This window comes from Haliotis rufescens, unplaced genomic scaffold, assembly GCF_023055435.1.
Source record: "Haliotis rufescens isolate VD_foot unplaced genomic scaffold, xgHalRufe1.0.p SCAF_10, whole genome shotgun sequence".
Classification (NCBI taxonomy): Eukaryota; Metazoa; Mollusca; class Gastropoda; order Lepetellida; family Haliotidae; genus Haliotis; species Haliotis rufescens.
In genome coordinates this window covers 14,073,999-14,097,588 of record NW_025963780.1, presented here as the reverse complement: position 1 = coordinate 14,097,588, position 23,590 = coordinate 14,073,999, and the positions used below count along the sequence as shown (strand labels likewise).

Genomic DNA, 23,590 nt, shown 5'->3' with positions numbered 1-23,590 from the left:
CAAAAATTAAAAACTTCACAATCCTAAAATTTTAACATTTTGACCAGTTATCATTGTGGGCCCTTATTATGTATTTAAACAGTAATGGACACGTATTGTCTTCAGATAACACCCGTTTTTGTGCAGGTGAATCGATCAAAATCATGTGCACAGCACTATAGTGGCAAAAGTGGTTTTTCACGTGCAACTGGTCACATGGCCATTGTATGCATTACCCCACTTATTCTTCCCCGCCCTTAAGGCGGGGAAGTATACGGGAAACGTTAAATTTGTGGCATGTATGTCGACATGTTGGTTTATTTGAAATTTCAAGCCACGCATTTACGGAAACAAAACATACAAATCATGTGCGTCGAATGTTGATGCTATTCTTTTCCAGCAATAAGAGATACTTCAAAATCGTCTTTATGTAGTTAATTGATGCATCTGACCGTTTCTGGTCATTAGCTGACATTATTAAACCATTCATGTGTAATCCGATGTCCTTTTTTCCTCAAGGACTAATTTTCTGATTTTCACGGTGTATACAAAAGAAGAACTGTGCTCCGGAGATCGTAAATAACAGCATAATAAAAAATATGTTCTGAATATGCTTATTCATGAACAACGACGACATCTCAATTTAAATGTAATATGGCTGAATTCCATATTCTACATACCACACTTTTGATTGTTTGGACGCACATGTTCACTGGAAATATTTGGAATAGTTATATTCCGTATTTTGAATTAACCCTGTCCCCCGTGTGTGTTTTTTAATCAGTGCACCGCACATAACCACATGTGAAACGTTTGGTAGCAAAGTCAAAGCAAAATCGGAGTAGTGTGTCAGCGAATTTGCATCAAGGCTGTAGTATTTTTCAACCGTTTAATGGAATTCAATGTACAGCCGTAGCTCTGGTCATTCATATATTTTGTGTCCCATAGCTCAAATCTATTTGCGTCTGTACCGTGTTCCACTGACCTCGATAATCTGTTGGATGAAGGCACAGCTCTCTACAGCCACAAAGTTAACACCGAAGGCTATGAGGAGTATTTAGGTCATAATCAGTCCCCAGCAGCCACTGCCTCAAGCGATATTTTCTACATAACAGATCAGTTTTATGGCTCCGTCACAGGTGCTCCAAATATTGAAGCAGGGAAAACAAATTTCATAGAATCATTTCAAAAAGCAATATTGATATCCACGTCACTTTTGGTAACTTTTAATGATGTCTCCATTGCAATTTTTACGGATTTCGATTCGTATGCATTATTTGACTGTCATCAGCGGAATGGTCTTGGTCAGATTGATCCGAATGGACAAGCGGTTTTACTTCTGTTAAGTAGTATGGATGAATTGTCATGTTACATCTTAACAGTATATATATATCAGGCTACTATGCTTGTCGTAAGAGGCGTCGATCCCAATTGCGTGGATCGATGCTCATGATATTAGGCACTGGATTGTCTGGTCCAGACTCGATTATTTACAGACCGCCGTCATATAGCTGGGATATTGCTGAGTGCGGCGTTAAACGACAAACCAATCAATCATCATCATATGAACTCAAACCAGTCATTGTTACAAGTAAACCACATTCCACAACAGTTACTGACACTGGATAAAAGACAGTATATAGAAAAAAACCAAGTAACTCAACTCATCATGATCACAATTACTATTCTTTGAAAGAAAGAAATACAAAAAAAAACTGACCAAAAAACGTAAAACAAGGGATCTCCGTTATTGATTAGTCCCGGTATTGAAATGTTCTCCAACTACGTGATAATATTTTGAGTATGTGCATCTGTGGTTGTGACAAAAAGACCTTATCTAGTATGACTTTTTTTTGCCATATGGAGCACTTAGTATTTTCATTTACATTATTATAACCAAATGCTAAGTGTAAAAAGAATGTGATCTATTTTTTGAGTATGTGCATCTGCCAATGTTGTTGGCAGTTTTGATACTATTTCCACATGTTTACATTTGTGCAAGAAATTGCTTCCATTTCCTTCGATCTACTTTTTAAATAAAGACCCAGGTAAGAATAGGTCTTCAGCAACCTATGCTTGCCGTAAGAGGCGACGAACAGGATTGGGTAGTCAGGCTCGCCGACTTGGTCGATGCATAACATCATATTCCAATTGCGTAGTTCGATGCTCTTGGTGTCAATCACTGGATAATCTGGTCCAGACTGGATTATTTACAGACCTCCGTCATATGGCTGGAATAATGCTGAGTGCGGCGTTAAACAAGAAACTATTTTTAAATAGACCTACCCTATGCAAATGTATCAACTGTATTGCCCAATACTCAAAATAAATAATATTTTTTTCCACAACAGCGTTGTGTTATTTGTGGTTAATATAATTATGCTCCATCATGCCTTTCAGTAACATCATAATTATGCGTTTGTGAGGCATCACATATGGCGGGAAACTTTGATGCTCTGCATCAATGTTTTCTTGTTTATATGGGCGGAGAGTTGTAAGGAAGGTGTCACGCGCTGGAAGGAGCTTGTGTATAGAGAACTCCGCGAACGGGATATCGCTGTGAAGAGCTTGTATATATATTTCCGTTTGCGCATGTGCCTCATTAAAGGAAGTTTTGGCGGAAGACGCGTGTGTCGTGTATTAGTACATATTTTACGTTCTATTTCTTTAGAAACACATAGCAATGCCTAAACAAGAGTCCTCTTCGGTGAAAGAGGTAATTGGAAAAACTTCTACATTAGATATCGAGTTAGAGGTACAGAACGAACAGTTATTTGAAACAGTTGTGTTCTAAAATCGTTACCACGTTTTCTTGTTATTTGATTTTGAAGTTATTTGGTTGGTTGTTTTACTCGTTGATCAGTACACCCCACTTTGAACGCGTAGAGAATATGTTTTGTTTCTCTTTCATGATTTTACAACCAGTTGTGTTAAAGTTTTGTTATCATTCACAGTGGTCATTCCTGGAATCCATATGTTCGTCTGCACAACTTTCGAAGAACGCTGCAGACGACAATTTATCGATAATGAAAATTCGAGAAAGATACATGTATATGTCATTGTCAGAAATTGTCCAGATATTATAGGATTCTTTTCAGGGTCCCCTTCACAGATGTCTAAAATCTGTACGTTTTTTCTTCTGACTTTTTTTTATTTATCTTTTCAAAGGGCCAGTTCGTCAATGCTTCTGTGTTTTTTTTAATTCATTTATGAAACAATTTTCGAATGTGTAACCAACAACACAAGCTGTGCAGAATAACTGTTGAAGGTCATGTTTTTATTAGAGGCAAATCAAAGAGAAGGCTTGTGTTTATTTCTTAACGATGATGAATGATTTACAAAATACCAATTGCCAGCTTTAGATTAGATGCCAGTGTTTAACAAAGCCTCAATTACAATATAAATACCTCGGTCTAAGGGTATGAAGCCAGTCACATTCTTTCCAACCAGCATAGTACCTTTGCCACATCGTAACATCTTTCACAGACAGTTCAAGATATTGCATATATTTTTCAAGTTTCATTTTTGCCGAGTCTACACATTTAAACATATGTAATGAAATGTTTAACTTTCATTTAAAAACTGTCCAAAAACCTGAACAACTTGTTCCATTTGCGTGAATATACTTTGTTTACGTTATGAAGACCTACAGAGAGATGGCAATATGGTAACTTTGATGTGTAAAGCAAAATTGTCTTGCACCTCTGTCACAGTTGTAGTAACATCTACATAATTATGAAAAACAATGTAAAGCATTCTGAAAGGCTTGCATTAGGCTTGGCTGTTCATCTTTCAGAATAAGTGCGTTTGTTTACAAATGAGAGAAACATCTGGTCATGTGATAAGACTACACATGAATTGTGGTCATTGGAGCAGAAACTTCTCTTGCGGAATAAGGCGAGCAGAGACGAATAAGCTTGGGGGTTATTGGCTGTGGTTTGCAAGCATTGCTTCAGATTGGTCAACAATCTGGCCCTTTGATCCATTGTACATGTTAGACTAATGTTTGTGTGTCAGCCTTCCATTTCTTCTCTATAATTGGGAAGATGTGCAATTTCAATTTGACACCACCCAGTTCAGAAGGCATATCATGTTATAAAATTTGAGTAGACAGGGTCGAATTTAGCTGCAGTTCAATTCTTACAAATTGGTACAATATTAGAAAAACATTGCTGGTGTCTTTAAAGATATTGCTAAAATATTGTTGAAACAACACAAACTCAAAGCTATTTACAGCAACCATGATCAGCTATTGATGCTTTGAAATTATCCTCTCTGGTAGTTGTCAGATAATGGGTCCATATATCAATAATGCAATACTGTTGGACCTGGAGTGCTTCCTGCAATTTATTTTAGTCATCTAATGTTTTTCAGCTGGAAAAGTTTTTTGAGAAGACCAAGAAAGATGTAAGTATTTCACATGTATTAAAATTTCTCTTAAGGGCAAGCTTTCACTAATATTGAAATGTGTTCTCAAAGAAAACGTGTTAATGTTAATTTTATCATCTAGCAGTTACATGTTCTAAAGCTAAAATTATGCACTTGTCTGTTTCAATGTTTAAGTTTATCCATGTAGATTTTGGGTGAGAATAGGTCCAAAGTAGCCTATTATTAAATAAATTGGCTCTGTGACATGGTTGAATCTGATTTAGATGTCATCATACTTTGATCATATCCATCGCATAGGAGTCCTGGACACTAGTCAATCAATCACTAGTTTGTCTAGGTTATTTACAGAAGGAATATTGCAGACTGGTGTTTGCCCTCTTGGTGCCACAGGATCATATATGCAGGGATTCAAATAAACGCTTACCTGTAGGACCGTGGCTAGTAGTTATTATTCTTGACTGAAACTGACGATACAGACGAACTTGAAAATGTGACAATGACGAGATGGCATCACGACAAGACACTGACTGATAGAGCTAGGCAATGTGCAAGAATACTGTTTGACAATGTAGCTGACAGGTTTCCAGACAACGAATTGTATTCTACATTTGGAACCTCTCAGCTAGTTGGAACAACTTCTTCAAGCAAAGATCTTCACACAGCTCTTTTCTCTGTCAAGAACAAGCAGTAATATGCATTAAGGAGTAATGCTGGATAAGTATACAAATATAAAAAATATCTAGGATTTTACTAGATACATTAAGGTAGTGGTATCATAAAACATGGCCCCAGGTAACTTTTGCAAGAGCTTTAATCAATCCAACATTGGTTTTCTTACCCAGTGTACTTTACATTCGACGTAATAAGCGCCCACGGCGATATTTGCTAATATATTGGCTAGTGAACAATCCCCATTAGCACCCCTTCTGATTTATCAATGTACACAAGACTTATTTATTCGCGTATAATACGCACTCGTGTGTTATATGCACCCTTTATTATGGGCAATTAAATTCTGAAAAAATATATGTCATGTATAAACATTTCAAGCTGTCAGCATAAACCTTGAAATTTATCTTTCAACCAAAATAATATTCTAATAATCTCTAATTTTGAGAGAATTTAGTTAGTTACTTGTTCTATATTTGTTAAACATACTTTAAAATTGCAATACAGTGCAATGGAGCTATATTCTAATGTATTGATTTTTAATACTAATTTAAAACTTTGTGTATGTATCAAACACATGTTGAATTGGTGACTTTTGATCGTTTGGTATTTCTATAAAAAAAAAAAGAGTAAACATTTGTGTTTCGTAGTAGGGGTGTCATGTTATATCAAAATATTGATATATTGCTATTGGTAAGCACTTAGAGTCAATAAATCTATTGTTAAATTAGTTTCCAATCAATAGTATTGATTTCAGTTAGGAATATCGATAGTTTTGATTGTATTTACCATATCAATAAAATACATGCAATGCTGTTCAAATTTTTTTTCTTTTGATCATGAGTGGTTGTAATTTGCACATGGTAATGTGGAAGTTTCTTTTTCTTAAATTATATCTCAAGCTTTACTATTTATTTGTTGTTGTGTTTTATCACATTCAAAGGAAACTACAGTTCCACGGTTAAATTCAACTCTAAAATGATACACTGAAAACTATCGATATTTATCGCAATAGTTGCTTGCAATATCAATAGTTATCGCAATAGTGATTTCCAGACAAATAGTCACCCCTTTTTTGTAGGCAACAAACCAGACTTAGACTCGAATACATGTAGCATTCATTTCCAGAGCATAACCTTGAATCCCTTTTATGATTTATTATGAAACCTTTCATTTGTATCAAACGTATGGTGAACTGGTGCATTTTGCTGTTTCCTTGGCAACAAGTTGGATTTAACCCACAGGTTGCTTTCAATACCAGAGCATTTTTTTAATAACCAGGTCCATTAACGGATCCATTTCTGGATCATAAATATCCATATCTTTTTTTAATATATTATCCATGGAACTTTATACCCATATTGATAGGGTACTGGAATTGTCATGCTATTTTGGATTTTCTACAAAAAGATCTACGCTGCTTTGTCTGAGAAATGCTACAAAAGTTATCTAATTGAGATGTATAACACTTGACAAGGAAACTTGTACAGGGTATATGTTGAATGGCGAAAACCTCAACATACCACAACTTACAAGAGACAGCCTTCTTCCTTGCAGTGGATTTAGTAATTGTTTTAGTGCTTGCAATTAGGCCATTCACAAAATATTTCAGTGAAGTTGTCAATAATCACAATGTTATTCATGTATCAATGTGCAGTATGTTCACAGTGTACAGGCAGTGAAAACATCTGCTATTTAGAAACTTTTGTTTGCCTTATATTTTTTACCCTTCTGATCTAATAATCAAGTATTCTAGAAAAATTCAGGTGAGTTACAGAACCTCGTGACTTTGTTTTTCAGATTGTCGTACTTGACAAGATCACTAAACATTTGCTAAACACATTAATAGCATAGGGAATAATTTCATGACAAGTGATCCTGAAGGTATTTAATTTGCATTATGCATGTTATGTCAATCTCATACAAAAGGGAGAAAACCTGATCAATTTTAATTCAGCCATGAGTGAAAAACAGTGTAATAATGTGCTTGTGTCTTTTCAGAAATTGTTCACAATGCTAAGCATGCTTATTGATATCTCTTCAGCTTGAACGTGACCTTGGCACATCGGCACATACTGGTACATTTCAATCCTGAATGTGCTTTTTGATTTACATTTATGCTCTTCTGGTTTTGTTATTCATGGCATAACACATGTTCTTGTTGTGACAGAAGGTTTGTTTCTGTATTTCAGGCAGAGCTATTGGTTAATGATGTTTTCCCACAGAGAATCATGGCTTTGGAAAATCTGCATCAGGTGATCAATCATTCTATCATTAATCTGACCCTAGCTGCAATATTAGTTAGTCAACTAGTTATATATTCAATTATGCTCATGCTTATATTAGTTTTGTAACAATAGTAGTTCTAAATTCGCTTCTGTTACATGATTTTCATGTTTTAATTTCACCGTATTTGCCTTATTAAGCGATCTGCTCAAATATGCACCTCAGACCAACTGCTAGGCCAGTCTGTTAGTAATCTTTTTGAGCACCCCCTACTAAGACTGAAAATCTACATGACTGTCAATATTTTCTTCAATCTCATTAAAATCAGATCTAAGTTCACGCTGCCGCTAAACAAAGATCTGAGGACATCCTGTTATGGCCCATGTCAGAACAACCTTTCGCAAATTCTGAAGTCAACATCAGCCAATTAGAAAGCAGCTTTCTCGAGCTTTACGGCACTTTTCAACCTGGCGATTTCCAATTCAGACTACGCTTGAAAAATATGTTGTGCAACACCTCCTCCGTTCAAATGTTTGTCTCACGGAAGTGAGAGATGGACCATAATTTCGACAGAATCAGTTGTACGGGCCGTTACTGTCGTTCGGAATACCCTGTGTTAATGTTTGCATGATTAGAAAACACATTCGACTGTCGCTTTCATGATCTGGTAAGCGACGCTTTGATTGGTTTGATGAAAGGTCGTTCTGACATGACCCGTAATGGGATGTTCTCAGATCTTTGTTTAGCTATAGCGATAACTAAGATCTGATTTTAATGAGATTGTATTTTCTTGTGTATCTTGCAGACTTTTTTGGCAGCCCAGAACCATTTTGTAAAAGTTTCTGAAAACAAATTTAGCTCGTTGTGTATGGCTTTATTCCTCCTGTCAATTTTCTGAGCTAATTTATGGGCTTATTATGGTGAATATGGTCATTGTAACCTGATAAATAGCAGTGTTCATTCTGAAACTTGACCTTGTCATATCTTTTTCAATTATGACGTAAAGACATGAAAAATATCATGTACACAAGTAAATCTGAAACAACTGGTGGACTTGGGGGCACTGTAGGCCCAGTCATCTAAGGCGCTGCGATTGCTGTGCAGAGTTGCGTCCCTTGGGCACGCCAGAAACCTAAGATTATGATTTCGAATCCTGGTTCACCCCGATTATGTTTCTAGGTTTGTCAGCACCATACCCGTGCTTGTGGGTTTCACAGAAGTGGTAAACATGTGAGACCTGCATCACTTCGGGCTTTCCTCCCACATTAAGCTGACATGCCCTGATATAACTGGAATAATGTTAAAAGCAGTTGAACTGGTCGACTAGTCAACGTTCTTTTGTTCACATTGCATGTTATTCAGTTAAATATGATGATTGTAAGTACTGACATGATGGTATACCTTTATCATTCTGGAAGTAAAATCCATAAAACTTTGCCTAACAAAAAGCACAGATTTGTTCATTTGAAGGTCAAAATCACTCTGTGAGAAGTAGACGTTGCAAAAACCTTTGGATACACAATATAACTTGAGCATTTATGATTGGAATTTGATGAAAATATCTCCAGGCAGTTCATGGCTGCGATTGAAGGTCAAGGTTTTGTTATTAGGTAGCTAGAGGCAGTCTTTTCTGTTTCAACTTGTACTGCTTTGAGCATGCATTTTCCCAAACCAGAAGTTAATATACCGGAAGTACTCGTAACTTTGTTATTGGGCATATGTGGTCTCAACTGTCACCTGATTTGTTAAAGTCAAAAAAGTTTATGATAAGTATGATTCCTGTGAAAAAGTCCCTACCTCCATTGCATCATTGCCATAATAATTGGCTGTCATCACACCATCAGCATTAGAAATTGGTACTAGTCCTATTGTCCTTCCAAACTACCCAAAAGTTAAGACATGATAAAGGACTAGAAGAAATTTGCAATTTTTATGGGTTATATGTTGTAGTTATAAGGACTAGTGGACCTAAAATGTTAGTTTCTACTGCTGGACCATAAAGATCTTTAGATTTTCAATTGAAGCTCTCTTCACTGTTGGCTGTTCATAATCAGCCGTACAGATAATAGTCTATCACTGCCCAGTGCTCTTGTGCACATAACAAATTCATGGCGGATGTGCTGTTGGTGACAGCCTGTATCCCCTGGCCAAGAGGACAAAGGGGGTTCGGTCGTTTATTGGGTCTGGTGTCACGGATGACACAGAGTAGATCATGTCCATGGATAGACACACGATAGGGTTGTACAACCCCTTTAAGCTCAGCTGGCATGAAAGGCCATGTGAGCTAATGTAGGTGGCGGCACCATTCATATATGTTTTACATTTTTAACTTCTCTTGAATGGCTGTCAACATCTGAAACATCTATTCTGAAATTGCCAAACAGTTGAAGCTAAGCTTAAGAATGTATGTTTCTCCTTATGTTAACATCCTATTTTGATCCAATTGGTTAAATCCTCAGCATTTATGCTTTTTGGTTAGCAGCAGTCTTTGTTGACAGGGCTGACCATTTGATTTTTGAAGGTGGGGTAAGGTAAGGGGTTTGAAGTAATACAAAAACAGTCGGCTCCAAAACTTGGGGGAGGGATGGTGGAATAATATGACCTCTCTCTCTCTCTCTGGATCTCTCTCTCTCTCTCTCTCTCTCTCTCTCTCTCTCTCTCTCTCTTTCTCTCTCTCTCTCTCTGAATCTCTCTCTCTCTCTCTCTCTCTGAATCTCTCTCTCCGAAATAGTTTGCTGTCACCTTCCAAAGAAAAAGAATTGTATGCTTTACCCTTTCTTTTGTGCCTTGTTCCAGATATGACATTCTCTACTTTCATATTTCATGCGTATACATTTGAACTATGAATCACTTGTGTTTCAGTCTATGAACTTGACCAAGTTGTCGGAAGTCCACAATGACTTAAACATCCCTGTGCCAGATGCTGTACTGCTGCTTCCTGACACTGAAGAGGTTGGGAAATTGGTTTATTAGTACCTCACATGTACCATGATGTGAGCTCATGTCAGCTTGTGTCTATCTGCTACCATTGAACCCTGCTTATGGGTGCTGGTTACTGGGTTAAACTTTGTTTATCTTTCAGCTTGTTTTTTCATTAATTTCGGATACATGCCTACTCCAACACTTGCCAATAGCTGCAAAAGCAAAGGGAATTGATGTGTACTTCATTGGTTAGGCAACAGATCAAAGACATCACATGTTAAGAACATGAAGAAAGTGAGAATAATTTAAGGGAATGATGGAAATGCAGTTATAAAATATATATATATATGAAAAATATCTGTTATACAAAAGGTGTACCAGCTAATCTGGAATTATCCCTCTTATACTTAATTCAGGCTTTCTACTGCAGGCTGTGTCAGCTTGCTTGGCACTCCTATAGATCGAGGCGAGTTCTCATTTAAACTTAATTTATAGACAAAATACAGTACAGGTATGAAAAAGATATCAGATAAAATTGGTGATTGTATATACAAGCTTGAATAGTTATTTTGGACGAAATGTGAAGTTTCACTTTCAAACATCCAGGCTTGATGTCAAACACCGGTTGACATAGCCAGTAGAACCTGAAACTGCTAGAAGAAAAATGTGAGATTGTCTACCCTGTGCATAGTACGACCCCATTTCATAGCTCCTCATTCTATGGTCTAAAATCTCGCACTATAGACGGAGATATGTAGTATTCTAAAATTTGTCTGTACAACCCAAAGAGATATACCCGTAGATATCTGAATCGGATTGGTGTTACCTCCAGGGACTTGTACCTTCAGAGTACAATATCTTGAAGTGCAAAAACATGCAAAAATTGAACTTATGTTGTAAAAAGTTGAATGTTTTTGCAAGTTAAGTTTAAAAAAGACTATAGAACATCATGCATGTTGGGTGTAAAATATTGTAATGATCTTTGATCAGTAAAATCTACCATGAATTTGGAAAATACTTGATTCTGAAACATTACTACCAGTACATTTATTTGTTTTGCAAAAGATAACAATATAACTCCCATACAACAACGATCTGTAAATAATCAAGTTTGGACCAGATAATCCAGGGATTGACATCATTAGCCTCGATCTATGCAATTTGGAAAACACCCGTGTGACAAATACAGTCTCTATTGAAGTAATAACAAAGCCAAAATCACAAATAAATGAAGAATTTTTGAATCTTGAAGTACAGAAACGTCTGTGTTTGTATGCCATTGACTCAAAGCATAACAAAGAAGCCGAAAATCAAATAATTCTTTGACAGCTGTCAGCAAAGTTTGTCTTTTTAAATAATTGAAATTAAATCCATTTGCACCTTTAAGATCTTAAACATTACATCTATTGGAATGATATGTTATTGTCTATATTTCTTTAACAAGTTTCGTCTTTATTTGATAACTGACAAGTTTACTGAATTGAAGCAATGCCCTAAATGTGGGTGAAAATAAAACACACCGACGCACTGCACTGCACAGGGCTGGTTTTGTTTAAGAAGCCCTTTACAAACTGAGCCTGGATACCCGTTCCACTTGGTCACCTCTTATGACAATGATATGTACAATTGTAGGTTACAAAAGACACATTCTAATATTCAAAGTATGTGTGGCATATATTTAGGGCAGAAAACAATTTTACATCTTATTACTTTTATCCATGATTTCATTTAATTTTTAATCGTTAGAGATACAAAGTTTTTGGTCTTCCTATCACTGTAAGAGTATGTTTGGAGTTCTTTTTTAGTATAGCTACTATTTAAAACATTGACAAATCAGATTAGTTGATTTTGTTGGATGGAAAATTCGCAGAAACAATAAAACACATGAAAAACATGTGAAGGTTTCCAATGGCAATGAAACAAAAGTGGGGTTTTACATACTATAAGTTGCCCAACTTCATTTGCAGATGGCACCAGAACAGGGGGATATTATTATCTTGTTATATATATTGTTAAAATAACATAATGGTCTTATGAAACTTATCACTGTAAACACATGGGACCTAAAAGATGTTATTTTTTTATCCTATCCTGAATTATTACCTTGCTGCTTCTACTGTTTTGTTTTTGTTTTTTTTAACCTAGGAGGGGGGATCGATGAGAGGTCTGGTCTACAGAAGTTGTTGTACCCACTAGTTGTGTGGCTTCCTTCCTCCCACAGCTACCACGGGACCGAAAGTGGCAAGATCGTGCACAATCACATCACTGCTAGTGATCGACCTCTCAAGACGTTTGAGAACTGAGCTCCCCAGTTTGAAGACCAGATAACATCCTCTGCCTATCCTTTTGTTTATCCTTTGATAACCAATATGTTCTCAATGATGTCATTTATAGTCTGGTGTACTGGGGTGTTTTTTTTCAGGCTTGTGTAAGATTAATTTCTTCCTGACTTCAATTTTTGGTGTGTTGTACGTTTTACCATGTAGCCATGTTTACATGTCTTGTGCTTTGATATTTCTATATGTCTATCTTAGCTCTTGTTCATGTGCTAAATACCTTTCTTTCTAGGCTTTTTAAGTGTATGATTATACTCTTTATATCCGTGCCATTGGCGCGATTGTCGCCTCAAACTTTTCAATAGCTCCTCTTAAACAGCATATGTGCACAGCTTTATAGCCTGCAACTATGACTACTTCTCGTCCAGCTTTGCCTCCCTTAGAAGATATAGGAAACCACTACACCTTGTTGGTCTCACACACATGACTCTACCTCTCCCGTCTCTTCCTGTCGTACATCCAGATCGTCTCACTTTAGAAGTTGGTCATGCAGTCTTTCTCCATTTTGGCACGTACTTAGGTCTTAACCAAGTGCCTGACTGGATGGTAGATGTTTGTCCTTTGTCGCTCCCTCTGTTGATATTAGGGAAACAATTAGTGTTCCCCCACATCCATTCATCCAGACCCAATGCCCACAGGTTTGATTTTGGCGTTGGATGATGATTTCTCAAAACCGCCATCACTCTGACCTTCAAAGCACCTCAGAACCGGAAGTTAGATTTTCGCATCCATGCGTTTGAACTCGCAGATAATGCGCATACACTTGACAATAATCTCCATCGCATGACAGGAGCTTGAGCCATCGAGCAGGATCTTACAGAGGACAATCCTAATTGAGTCAATCCTTTGCGAACGATAATGTCCTTTCAGCAACGCTAAATCGACCACTTAAGCAATCATCTCGCCTTGGCGGATATTACCACCACTAGGCGCGTAGGTTATCTTGCTCTTACGGACTGAGATTCCAAATTTAGAAGGCACTTTCTATGTAAACCCTGGAGTGCATCCTCGTTATTTGAAGGTGCTATTTCTGAGACTGATGCACGCATCTCCAGTTTTGCCAGCACTCGAGGCTTTGGAGCACGTCTACAATCATTCTATATCTAAACCAGACAAGATTGGCAATTAACAGCCTAGGCCCTCTTTTAAGGCTTCTTTTAAGACTCTTTCTTCTTCCATTCGTGGCAAAGGCCAGGACCATACAAAACCCAAAGGGAATTATCAACTCTGCTGTCGCCAACACAAGCTCAGGGGTAGTGATCGCGAAGGCATGTGCCCGGAGCCTGGGATCTCCCACCTCCAGTTGTCCCAGTCATAGACACACCAGAAGGTGGGAGATTGGGCAGGTTTGGGGCCAATTGGACAATTCTTCAAGATCCATTTGTGACCATCATCCTCTGTCAGGGCAACAAGCTCAAGTTGGAACTCATTCAATCGTTGAAGCTCCAGTTAATAGGCGGCCAGTTACGCATGGACCAGGATCTCTTCCTGGTACCAGACGTCAGGTGGCACAAAATACAGCACCATCTTCTTCCTGCCCTTCATCAAGCGTGCACCCTGCGTCAATGGCAGGTACTAAAGGGACTTCTCAGGATCTGACAGCCAGAGGCTGACTACAACTACATCTGATTCAGCAGTTTCTGGCTTCGTTTATTAGTTTACAGACCCCGCTGAGTTCCAAAGCACTCCCATCTCACCACTGCCCGTATCTTCGTTGGTGGGCAGCAAGATCGGATGTCTGCGACAGCGTCTCCTTAACACTGCTCAAGCTTCCCTCGCTCTGTTTGTCGACGCATCATGACAGGGTTTGGGGGCACATCTGGAGGATCAGACTGCCTCCAGTCAAAGTTGGTTGGTTGGTTTGTTGTTTAACGCCGCACTCAGAAATATGACGGCGGTCTGTAAATAATCGAGTCTGGACCAGACAATCCAGTGATTAATATCATGAGCATCGATCCACGCAATTGGGATAAGATGACATGCATCAACCAAGTCAGCGAGCCTGACCACCCGATCCTGTTAGTCGCCTTTTACGACAAGCATAGTAGCCTTTTACGGCAAGCATGGGTTGCTGAAGACATATTCTACCCCGGAATCTTCACGGGTCCCTCCGGTCAAAGAATCAACTCCAATGGCACATAAACAATCTAGAACTAGATGCACTGATCCTAGCCCTGTCTCACTGGCAGTCCCGGCTTCAGTGCCAAGTACTAGCCATATCCACAGACAACACAACAGTCGTCTGGTGTCTGCGCAACCTGGGCTCTTCTCATTTGTCATCCTTTCTGTCTCAGACCTTTCAGTTCTTCCAGTTGGACTGCACATGAGGTTCATCATACAGCACATCCCCGGTTGTCGCAACATCCTGGCAGATGCTCTCTCCAGATCTGACAAAGTGGCTCCTAAGGAGTAGATGCTCCACTCGGATGCCTTCACCTTGGTGTGCCAGTGATCTGGCCTGCCACTTATCGACCTACTTGCCACCAGCAGGAATATATCAACTCCGCACCTACATCTTCCCAGTCGACGCATTCAGCATTCCATGCACTTTTCTGCCATCTGTACTGCTTACCAGGGTTCTGAAAAAGATTTTAAAAAACACCAAATCTATCTTGGTAGCTGGCTCGGAATGGGTTCGTTGATCTTTGAGACCTCGCTAGTCATGACCCTCTTGAATTCCCATGGTGGCCACACCTACTGGTTCATCCCCACAATCAGTTGCCACACCCAGCTTGGAACAAGTTTTGTCTGCACGCTTGGCACATCTCCACCAGGCCTTAAGTGGAAAAGGTCTAGAGCGTCGAAGGCTATTGCTTCAGCTCATAGACCGTCAACACGATCCCTATGTGATAATAAATGGGTTTCCTTTGAACCCTTCTGTAAAGATAAGAAACAGTTTATGGCTGAATTCCTTCTGCACCTCCGCAGTAAGCCTCACCTCAAGGGTAGTACCATAACTACATATCTGGTAGCCCTCAACTCTGTTTTGTCAGTTCCTTAGGATCACAAAATGACTTAAATCCTGTAACTTCAATCTCTTTTGCGGTCTTTTCGTCTGGAGGATCAATGTGCCAAGTTTTGTCCCCCAGCTTGGGATTTGGACATGGTATTGAAGTCGCTTCATACCGCTCCTTTTGAACCTATCCACTAGGCGTCTTTCTTCAAACTTACCGAAAAGACGTTTTTTCTCTAGTTAGCCACAGCGGCTCTAGTCAGTGAGTTACACACTCCAGAGTACTGTTCGAGTGCAGAGGGCACGGTGCTGTCCATCTGGGGCTGTGCTTGGATTTCATTGCTAAAAATCAACTCCCATGACAGCCAGACAGATCTTTCACCATTCCTCTATTATCATTGATAGTGGAATCTGAAGACGAGGATGAACTAGTTCGAGCCTTAAGGGTTTTCCTCTGTTGAAGACATAGTGTGGATCTTGGAAATTACTTTTAATCTCGATGACGTCCAAGACAGAAGTTAGACTTAACACTATCTCACTATGGCTGCATTCATTATACTGCAGGCGTATGCATTAGCAGCAATGGGCTCACCCAGTGCCAACAACCCCCATGAAATTGGAGCTGTCGCCTCGACCATGACTCTCCACAGCAGTTGTTCCATACAATTTATCATGCAGGTTTTTTTTGGCCGCTCAGATACTGTCATCAGCAGTCATTATCTCTGAGGCGTGACTCTTGAGGATGTGCAAGGTGTTCATAGTTTCGGTCCACTGGTGGTAGAGCAACAAGTCACTAACCCAAGATGATCTTGATTCTTTCATCCCGGAACTGACACTTTCAAGACTAGGGGGTTTCAGTTTTCCGCTTATCCCAGCTGTGGGAATCGGAATTTAGAACTTGGCTGATGCCTCTTCTAATTTTTTTACTGGTGTTCCATGACTGGATTTCACAACTCCTACTCTTCATCATCGTGTAGCTCTATCGAACAGGAAGGTCTGTGGTTTCCCTGGCTGGTTGGAGGGATTTTATTCTAAATTCCATCTGAAAGATATGCACTCCTTAATTCCATCTGATAAAGATGCATTAAGGTTGTAATGCAGGATAAGATAAAATCCAAATATTTTTTACCTTTGGTTACTTATCCTGCATTACTACGTCTAAGGCGCCCACCCATCCTTGTGCTACCTCCCTGTGAAGTTCTTTCAGTTGGTCCATTACTGGCTGTGATGTGAATGTTAGTGACCTCACTACTTCCAGTCACGTGGTTGCTGAAGGAGGAAGCAACCCCCACAACTAGTTGGTACAACAACAACTTCTGTAGACCAGACACCTCACAGCTCCCATCTCCTAGATAAGAAAATAGCAGTAGAAGCATTAAGGTACCGGTAGTAATGCCAGGTAAGTATCCAAATGTATGAAAATATTTAGGATTTACTAAGCTTGTTGTGTATCGCAGTGTTTTAGATTAAGCATGACAGTCGAGGGGTCCTTGTCATTGTCAAAAGTAAAAGATTTAGGGAGTCCCCAGATATAGATACCATAAGACATTCAAGGACCCCAGGATTTATGAAATCATAAGATGAATACGTTTGTGAATAGTCATGACTACAAGACAATTCAACTTTGTTCAAGGCATCATGATTTGCACTCAATCTATAATAGAAAAATACTATTTTTTTCTATAATCTATATTTTTTAATTATACTGCATTACTCCTTAATGTATTCACTGCTTACCATGCTTACCTTGCGACAAAGAAACGAGACAGCGTACCGGCGATGGTCCTGGGTGAAGAAGTAATAAACTGTTAACTAATAAACTATGTCCCACTTATCACACCCACCGCCACTGTCCTGTGACCTCTTCATATCACTGCCTGCCGCGCTACAGCATGGACGTGAACCAGCGGAGCTCTCGTTTTGGATTTATTTAGACCTTCAGTTTCCGTCTACAATTCCAAAATTCATCCGCGACCATCTTCCCAAGGCAAGGGAGTTAACTGACTAAAAAAGTCCAGTTTCCACCCTTGCTGAACTAGGCTGGTATTATGGAGTTACATTTTGGCTGGACTAACGAGTTTATGCATAGTCCAATCAAAATTGTGCATCGAAATCGAAATCCGGTTCGTAAACTGTCGTGCACATTTCGGTCGATTGCAGGATTTGCAAAGCATGTGCACCGCCAACTCGTTGTCAACAGATATTTTCCAAATCTTTTCATGTTTTTAATCAAGGTGCTCACGCATTGCGCGATGTAAGACGCGTTTTATCACATCATAGACCTTAATTATCGATCAGATCGTCTTGACTGGGCGCCACTGTTTTGTTTCAAGCAAATGCAAGTGAAACGAGAGGTGGAATCTGATTGGTCTAAAGGAGAGGCTCAGAAGGGAAATAATTCGTAATAGCCACTGATGGCGCTACGATCGAGCCCAGGAATTCCAGCCTAGTTTGGCAAGGGTGGAAACTGGACTTTTAAAGTCAGTTAACTCTCTTGCCTCGGGAAGATGTCTGCGACGGGTGATGTGTTCTTTTCATATTACTCTCAACATGTTGTCCTGCTTGCACGTTGTACTAATTGTCTCTCCAACGAGTTTTACGACACAAAGGCAGCAATCTCGTCGTGATTTGCGAGGGACATGGTTCGGTCATTACTACGCAACCATTATCTTTGACGTGTGATACGTCGGCCGTTACTGTCACTGCTGAAGTGCACGCTTCACCGAAAACCTCAAATCCAGAGGATCTTGTGAGGATCATAATTGACCCTAATTTTCAGTCGTCTGAGAAATCCATATCTGCTAGATCTGCGAAGACGGCGCCAGCGTCTCAAGATGCTTTGGGGGGGGGGGGGGGGGGGTAGCGCAAACCCAAGCCACGTACAAGCCAACACCATTGAGCATTGCATCTCATGTGCCTGCGCAGCCACTGCCTACTACAAGCGCATCTACAATGACGTGAGCCCCAGGGCTATCAGCATACAATGTTAGCACTGTACCAACTTATCCAGTGCAGCAGATGCAAGCTCAGACGTCAATGCCATTACAGAACACTAATAGGATGCAAAATATTTGCATATCATATACGCGCCTAATGTATATAATACTCCCATCGTGCATCATAATACAGCGCATTCATCGTTGAGTAGTACCAGTATGCCTGCGCATTCTTGGACATTGACGCATGACTCCTATTCACCAGGCAGTTCATCTAAGCCCTCATTCAGAGGTAGTACTACACATCAGTAGAAGTCGTTCACCATCTAGACGCACACGCCAACATCATTCTGATTCGTCGGACTATTCTAATGGTGAAGAGGGAGATTCCTCGAGAGAATAAAATACTCACCTTGGTCTGGCACAAGTACCTGATAGGGTAGCTGACCGCCTTCCATGTGTAACGGGGTTGTTAAAGAAGATACTATATGGACACATCCTACATCGAGTACGGTCGACCCTATGATGTCAGATATGATTAGATCTTTGGATGAGGACTTCACCAGGCTGATGTTTACGCTGTCATTTAAGCCACTCAAGTTTAGGAAGGATGGATTTCCTATCCATGGCTTTGAGGCAGCAGACCAGACACATAGTTTGGATGAGGATATACAGAGAATGGCAGTCTCCTCAAAGCCTTCTACTCTTAAGGCTCAGGATACCAATGTTGTTTATTGAAACAGAAATTTGAAGGGTATGAAAACCTTTATCAGCACTAGTATCGTCAACACGTGCGGTAGAGCAGGATCTGTCGGAGGATAACCCTAACCGACTAGATCATCTCCAAACTATAGTTGATTTTCAACAGCGTCAGATTGACCATATGAGAAATCACCTTAAAGCAGCGTTGCAGAAATAACGGTCACACAGAGGCTGGGCTTTTTTATTTAGCCTTATCTACTTGGGATTCGGAGTTAAAGCGCAGGTTGTTATGTTAACCTCGTCTTCGGACATGCATGCCAAGTTTCCAGTTATGCTAGGGATGAGACGGCACTCAAGGCTTTGGAGCATGTTTCTCACAGTTTATCCCAGCAATCAGGCAAGTCAGGCAATAAGTCTCTCAAGGAAGGCCAGATGCAGGATGCCTTTCGTGAGAAAGGGAGTGGCAGAGGGAAACCTCAAGGTTCTTATCAATCCAGGCATGGTAAATACCACAGTAAGGGAGGTGATAAAAGTTAAACACTGAAATGTTAGACAGTCACGACTGGGATCTCCCGCCTCCAGTCATCCCAGTTGTAGATACCCCAATAGGCGGGAGACTGTGTTGATTTTGGAAGAACTGGAGCATCCTCAAGTTACTGCTTCAGAAGTTGGGGCAACCAAATATCGACCTTTTTGCAACTTGCAAAAATTACCAACTCATGACATATGTCTCCCCGTTACCAGATCCGCAAGCTTGGGGGTAAGGAGCTGCTCAGCATTCCTTGTGAAGGAATAAAAGCGTACGCTTTTCTGCCACCAGTCTTGCTTCCCAGGGCAGTACAAAAGATCAAGGAGACTTGCTCGGACTTTGGTCGCGCCTTTGTGGCCGGCGAGAGGGTGGTTAGTCGAGCTTAGAAATCTATCAGAAGACGATCCACTACCCCTCCCACAGTGGTCCAACCCGTTTATCCACCCTTACAGCAAATTGCCTTATCCAACATCAGACAGATTACGTCTGCACAATTGGTTCGTCTTAAAAAGGCCTTAAGTGCAAAGGGCTATTTTGCACGAGCAGCAAAAGCTATGACGTTAGCTCATCGTCCATCTACTAGGTCGTTCGAAAGATTTTGCAAGGCAAGAAGTCAAGACCCTACAACTGCTTCACCTCTGTTTTTAGTTGAATACCTACTACATCAGGGTTAGAATTTAATTGTTTTAGGCACAATCAAATTTTTGCTTGTGGCTTTAAAAGTTAAAAGCAAAATAAAAAATCAACAAGCAATTATTTTTCTCAACTCATAACTTCAAAATAAATATCACAAGATTGCATGATCATGATTTATGCTGCATATAAATAATGGCTGATTATGCATGTTATGACATTCGGATAACAAAGTAATTAAATTACACTCATAAAACATTTATCAGAGAAGATATCTGCATGTTTGTAAAACATCTTTGCTTGTTTATAAATATGAAAGTTATGTTTATCACATTATTTAAATTATGCATTTACAACTTAATTAAGTTCGTTGAAAATAAAAAAAATGTAAGCTAACACATTCATAACGTCCAGATTAGGGACCAAGGAAGCAAAAAATTGACGATTTTAACAAATAGAATCTAAAAGATTTCATTAAAAAAATTGTTTACGCAATTGGAAAAAATATCTCAAAAAGAATTATAAATAGATCTAGTATCTGTCATCACCCATTTCCCAATAACAGTGGCTGTCCGCTCAGTAACATGAAGAAATACCTCTGTTTTCGAATAACACATTCGTCGAAGACTGCCATATGACACCTTGCTAGAAAGCTTCGATAAATTGGTTTCAAAAGGAGCTTTCTTTGCCGAAATCTGCTACAAGGTTTGTGACTGGTCAAATCTGAACATGTGACCTCAGTCAGCCTATCAAATTACATCTATGGTATGACGAAAGATTTTTGTTAAATTGTGTTTTTCTGAACGTTTTAAGCTGGAAATTGCAATCTATATTAAAAATATGGAACTTCATAGATGTATCGTGCTAGGTTATGAGCTATGACAAAGATTTTTCATTTGTCCAGATACCACAAGGAAAGCGTGCTCTACCTGTTGCTGCAGTTCCCCTACCCTATAAATAGTGAAATTCAAGTTTCAGACACGTGGTTGCATTTTGCTCCTGTGTGAGATTCTCCTTCCAATAGAGGTTGAAAATCAGCCATGGTGAGGAGAAAGTTAACGAACGCTGAAAGATAGCAAGTGATAGGCATGAAAAATGCTGGCATGTCATGCAGGGCCATTGCAAGACAAATGGGTCGTCATCACAGTGTTATCACTCGTTTGATTGTCAAACATGGTCAAACCAATGATGTCAATGACAGGCATAGTTCTGGTAGGCCAAGAAAGACCTATAACAGAGGATAGACGTCTTTTCAGGATAGTCAGACAAATCCATTTGCCACTTCAACAGATTTAAGACGGCAGTGGATTACCCATCAGAGACTCTTGACGATGACTGTAAGGCGTCGCCTCAGAGCGGCTGGTTATAACGCCAGAAGACCAGAAAAACGTCCTCAACTGACTGAGAGGCACATGCGGAATCGTCTGATATGGTGTCATGCCCATAGTCGATGGAACTTGGCCAACTGGAGAAGGATCCATTGGTCTGACGAGTGTCGAATCCTGCTACAAACTGTTGATGGTCGAATACGTGTTTGGAGGCAACGTAACACTCGTTTTGCACCAAGGAACATCCAGAAGACCTTAGCATGTGGTGGGGGGTCTGTCATGATATGGGGTTGTGTTTCCTTCGGCTGCAAACGTCCGCTGGTGACAATTCGTGGAAACCTGAAGGCCAACAATACCAAGATGCTGTTCTTCGTCCAGTGGTAGTCCCTCATTTTGACAACCATCCTCTTCAGACAAGACCTGTTTACATGGACGACAATGCTAGACCACACAGATCTCGGGCAGTTTTGGCTTATTTGCGTCAAGAAGCTATTGCCACTCTTCCTTGGCCGGCCTGTAGTCCGAATCTTAATCCAATTTAGCATCTCTGGGACATTCTTGGCCGGAAAATCAGACATCGTGATCCCCCAGTTCAAAATCTCGCTGGACTTGAAGCTGCACTTCATGAAGAATGGATCCGTTTGCCTCAGAGAAGCATTCAACGACTTGTAATGAGTATGAGACGTAGGGTTCAAGCTGTGGTCAATGTCCGTGGATCATACACACGTTACTTACGTTTCTGTCTTGCAATAGACTCTGCACTCCCTAGGGTGTCTATGTGACACCTGATATGGTCTGCTGATATGACAGTTACATGACAAAAAAAGTTTTTCAATGTTTTCTTATCCTTCAATTTCAGGTCTTTGGTAAAATTCCTTTATGCTCATATTCTTTTGGAACACAAGATAAACTTGCTTTGGGACAACTTTTGCATCACATTAGGTTTACATATACGGCTTATAACAATCGTACATCTCGTTATAATAGTCATCATTATGTGCCAAAAGTAACAGCTCACAAATATGGTGGGTGGCGCTTAACTTTTGTGCATGTGTATATATTAAAAGATTTGCTTGAAACGTCTTTACATTGCTCTTTGGCATGTTCGATGTGGACCCGTTCTTGATGTTTTCGAGATTTTATTTTCAATAACATTGCAAGAAAATTTGAAAAGTTTTTTTAATTTATTGATAAGAAATGATAAATTGAAATGGAATACGTATTTTAGACATTGTGAAATGTGATAGATTTAGTAAATGAATGATATGACAGGTAGGTCAGGTATATACTATTTTGATGTGACTACGGCTTGGTCGGTCAACCAGCCTACGGGGTGTCCTCTGGGGATGCGAGGATGGTAAGTCATCCCCCAAAAAAAGAAACTACCTTGGGTCAATTGAATAAATTACCGATGACATAGTTTTTACGGCATTTGATTGGCCTCTCGAAAATAGACATACATCATTTGCATAATGTTAATCTCTGTGCTATATGTTCATTGGTCAAAAAGAGCTCGGAATAGTCCTCGCTCACCAAAGTTGAATGGAGAGAAAGGAAGTAAAAGGTTTTCCCGGGAAATGCAAATGAGGAGGTAACTCTAAACTGTAGGTAAACAAATCAAGAAAAATCTTCGCGAAATCAAAAATTATCACAGTGAATTTAGAAATCTAGGTATTTCTCAACAAAATTGTGAAACGGGGAAAAAGCAAGACGCAAAAAATAACGTCTTTATTTTTATTTATAGACGCAAAATCATAAATTCAGACGCATTTTGCGTCCCTTAATTTCGAACCCAGTACAATTGCGTACCCAAGGACACTCGAAAGGTAGCACCATTACCGGTACTTTGTATTTGGTTGCACTTAACTCAGTGTTGGCTGTTCCGGATTATCGCAAGATGACTAAGGTCCCGGAACTACAGGCCTTATAACACTCATTCAGGCTTGAGGATCAAAAGGCCTAGTTCCACCCGACTGCGTGGGACTTTA

At 39.6% G+C, this 23,590-nt stretch overlaps 1 protein-coding gene across 4 annotated transcripts in view; it reads left to right on the top strand.

The window, feature by feature from the left end:
• The first annotated feature begins 2,565 nt into the window (after window positions 1–2,565).
• Window positions 2,566–23,590, top strand: part of LOC124112109 (proteasome activator complex subunit 3-like) — a 39,798-nt gene continuing 18,773 nt past the window's right edge. The window contains exons 1-4 of one of the 4 annotated variants that reach the window (XM_046472079.2): window positions 2,566–2,695; window positions 4,354–4,386; window positions 7,230–7,292; window positions 10,126–10,215. In XM_046472079.2, coding sequence (XP_046328035.1) covers window positions 2,663–2,695; window positions 4,354–4,386; window positions 7,230–7,292; window positions 10,126–10,215 — 219 coding nt within the window. In that variant the 5' untranslated portion in view covers window positions 2,566–2,662. Of the gene's footprint in view, window positions 2,735–4,335; window positions 4,387–7,229; window positions 7,293–10,125; window positions 10,216–23,590 lie in introns of all 4 variants that reach the window. The other 3 variants (XM_046472078.2, XM_046472077.2, XM_046472076.2) reach the window with 3 other exon arrangements.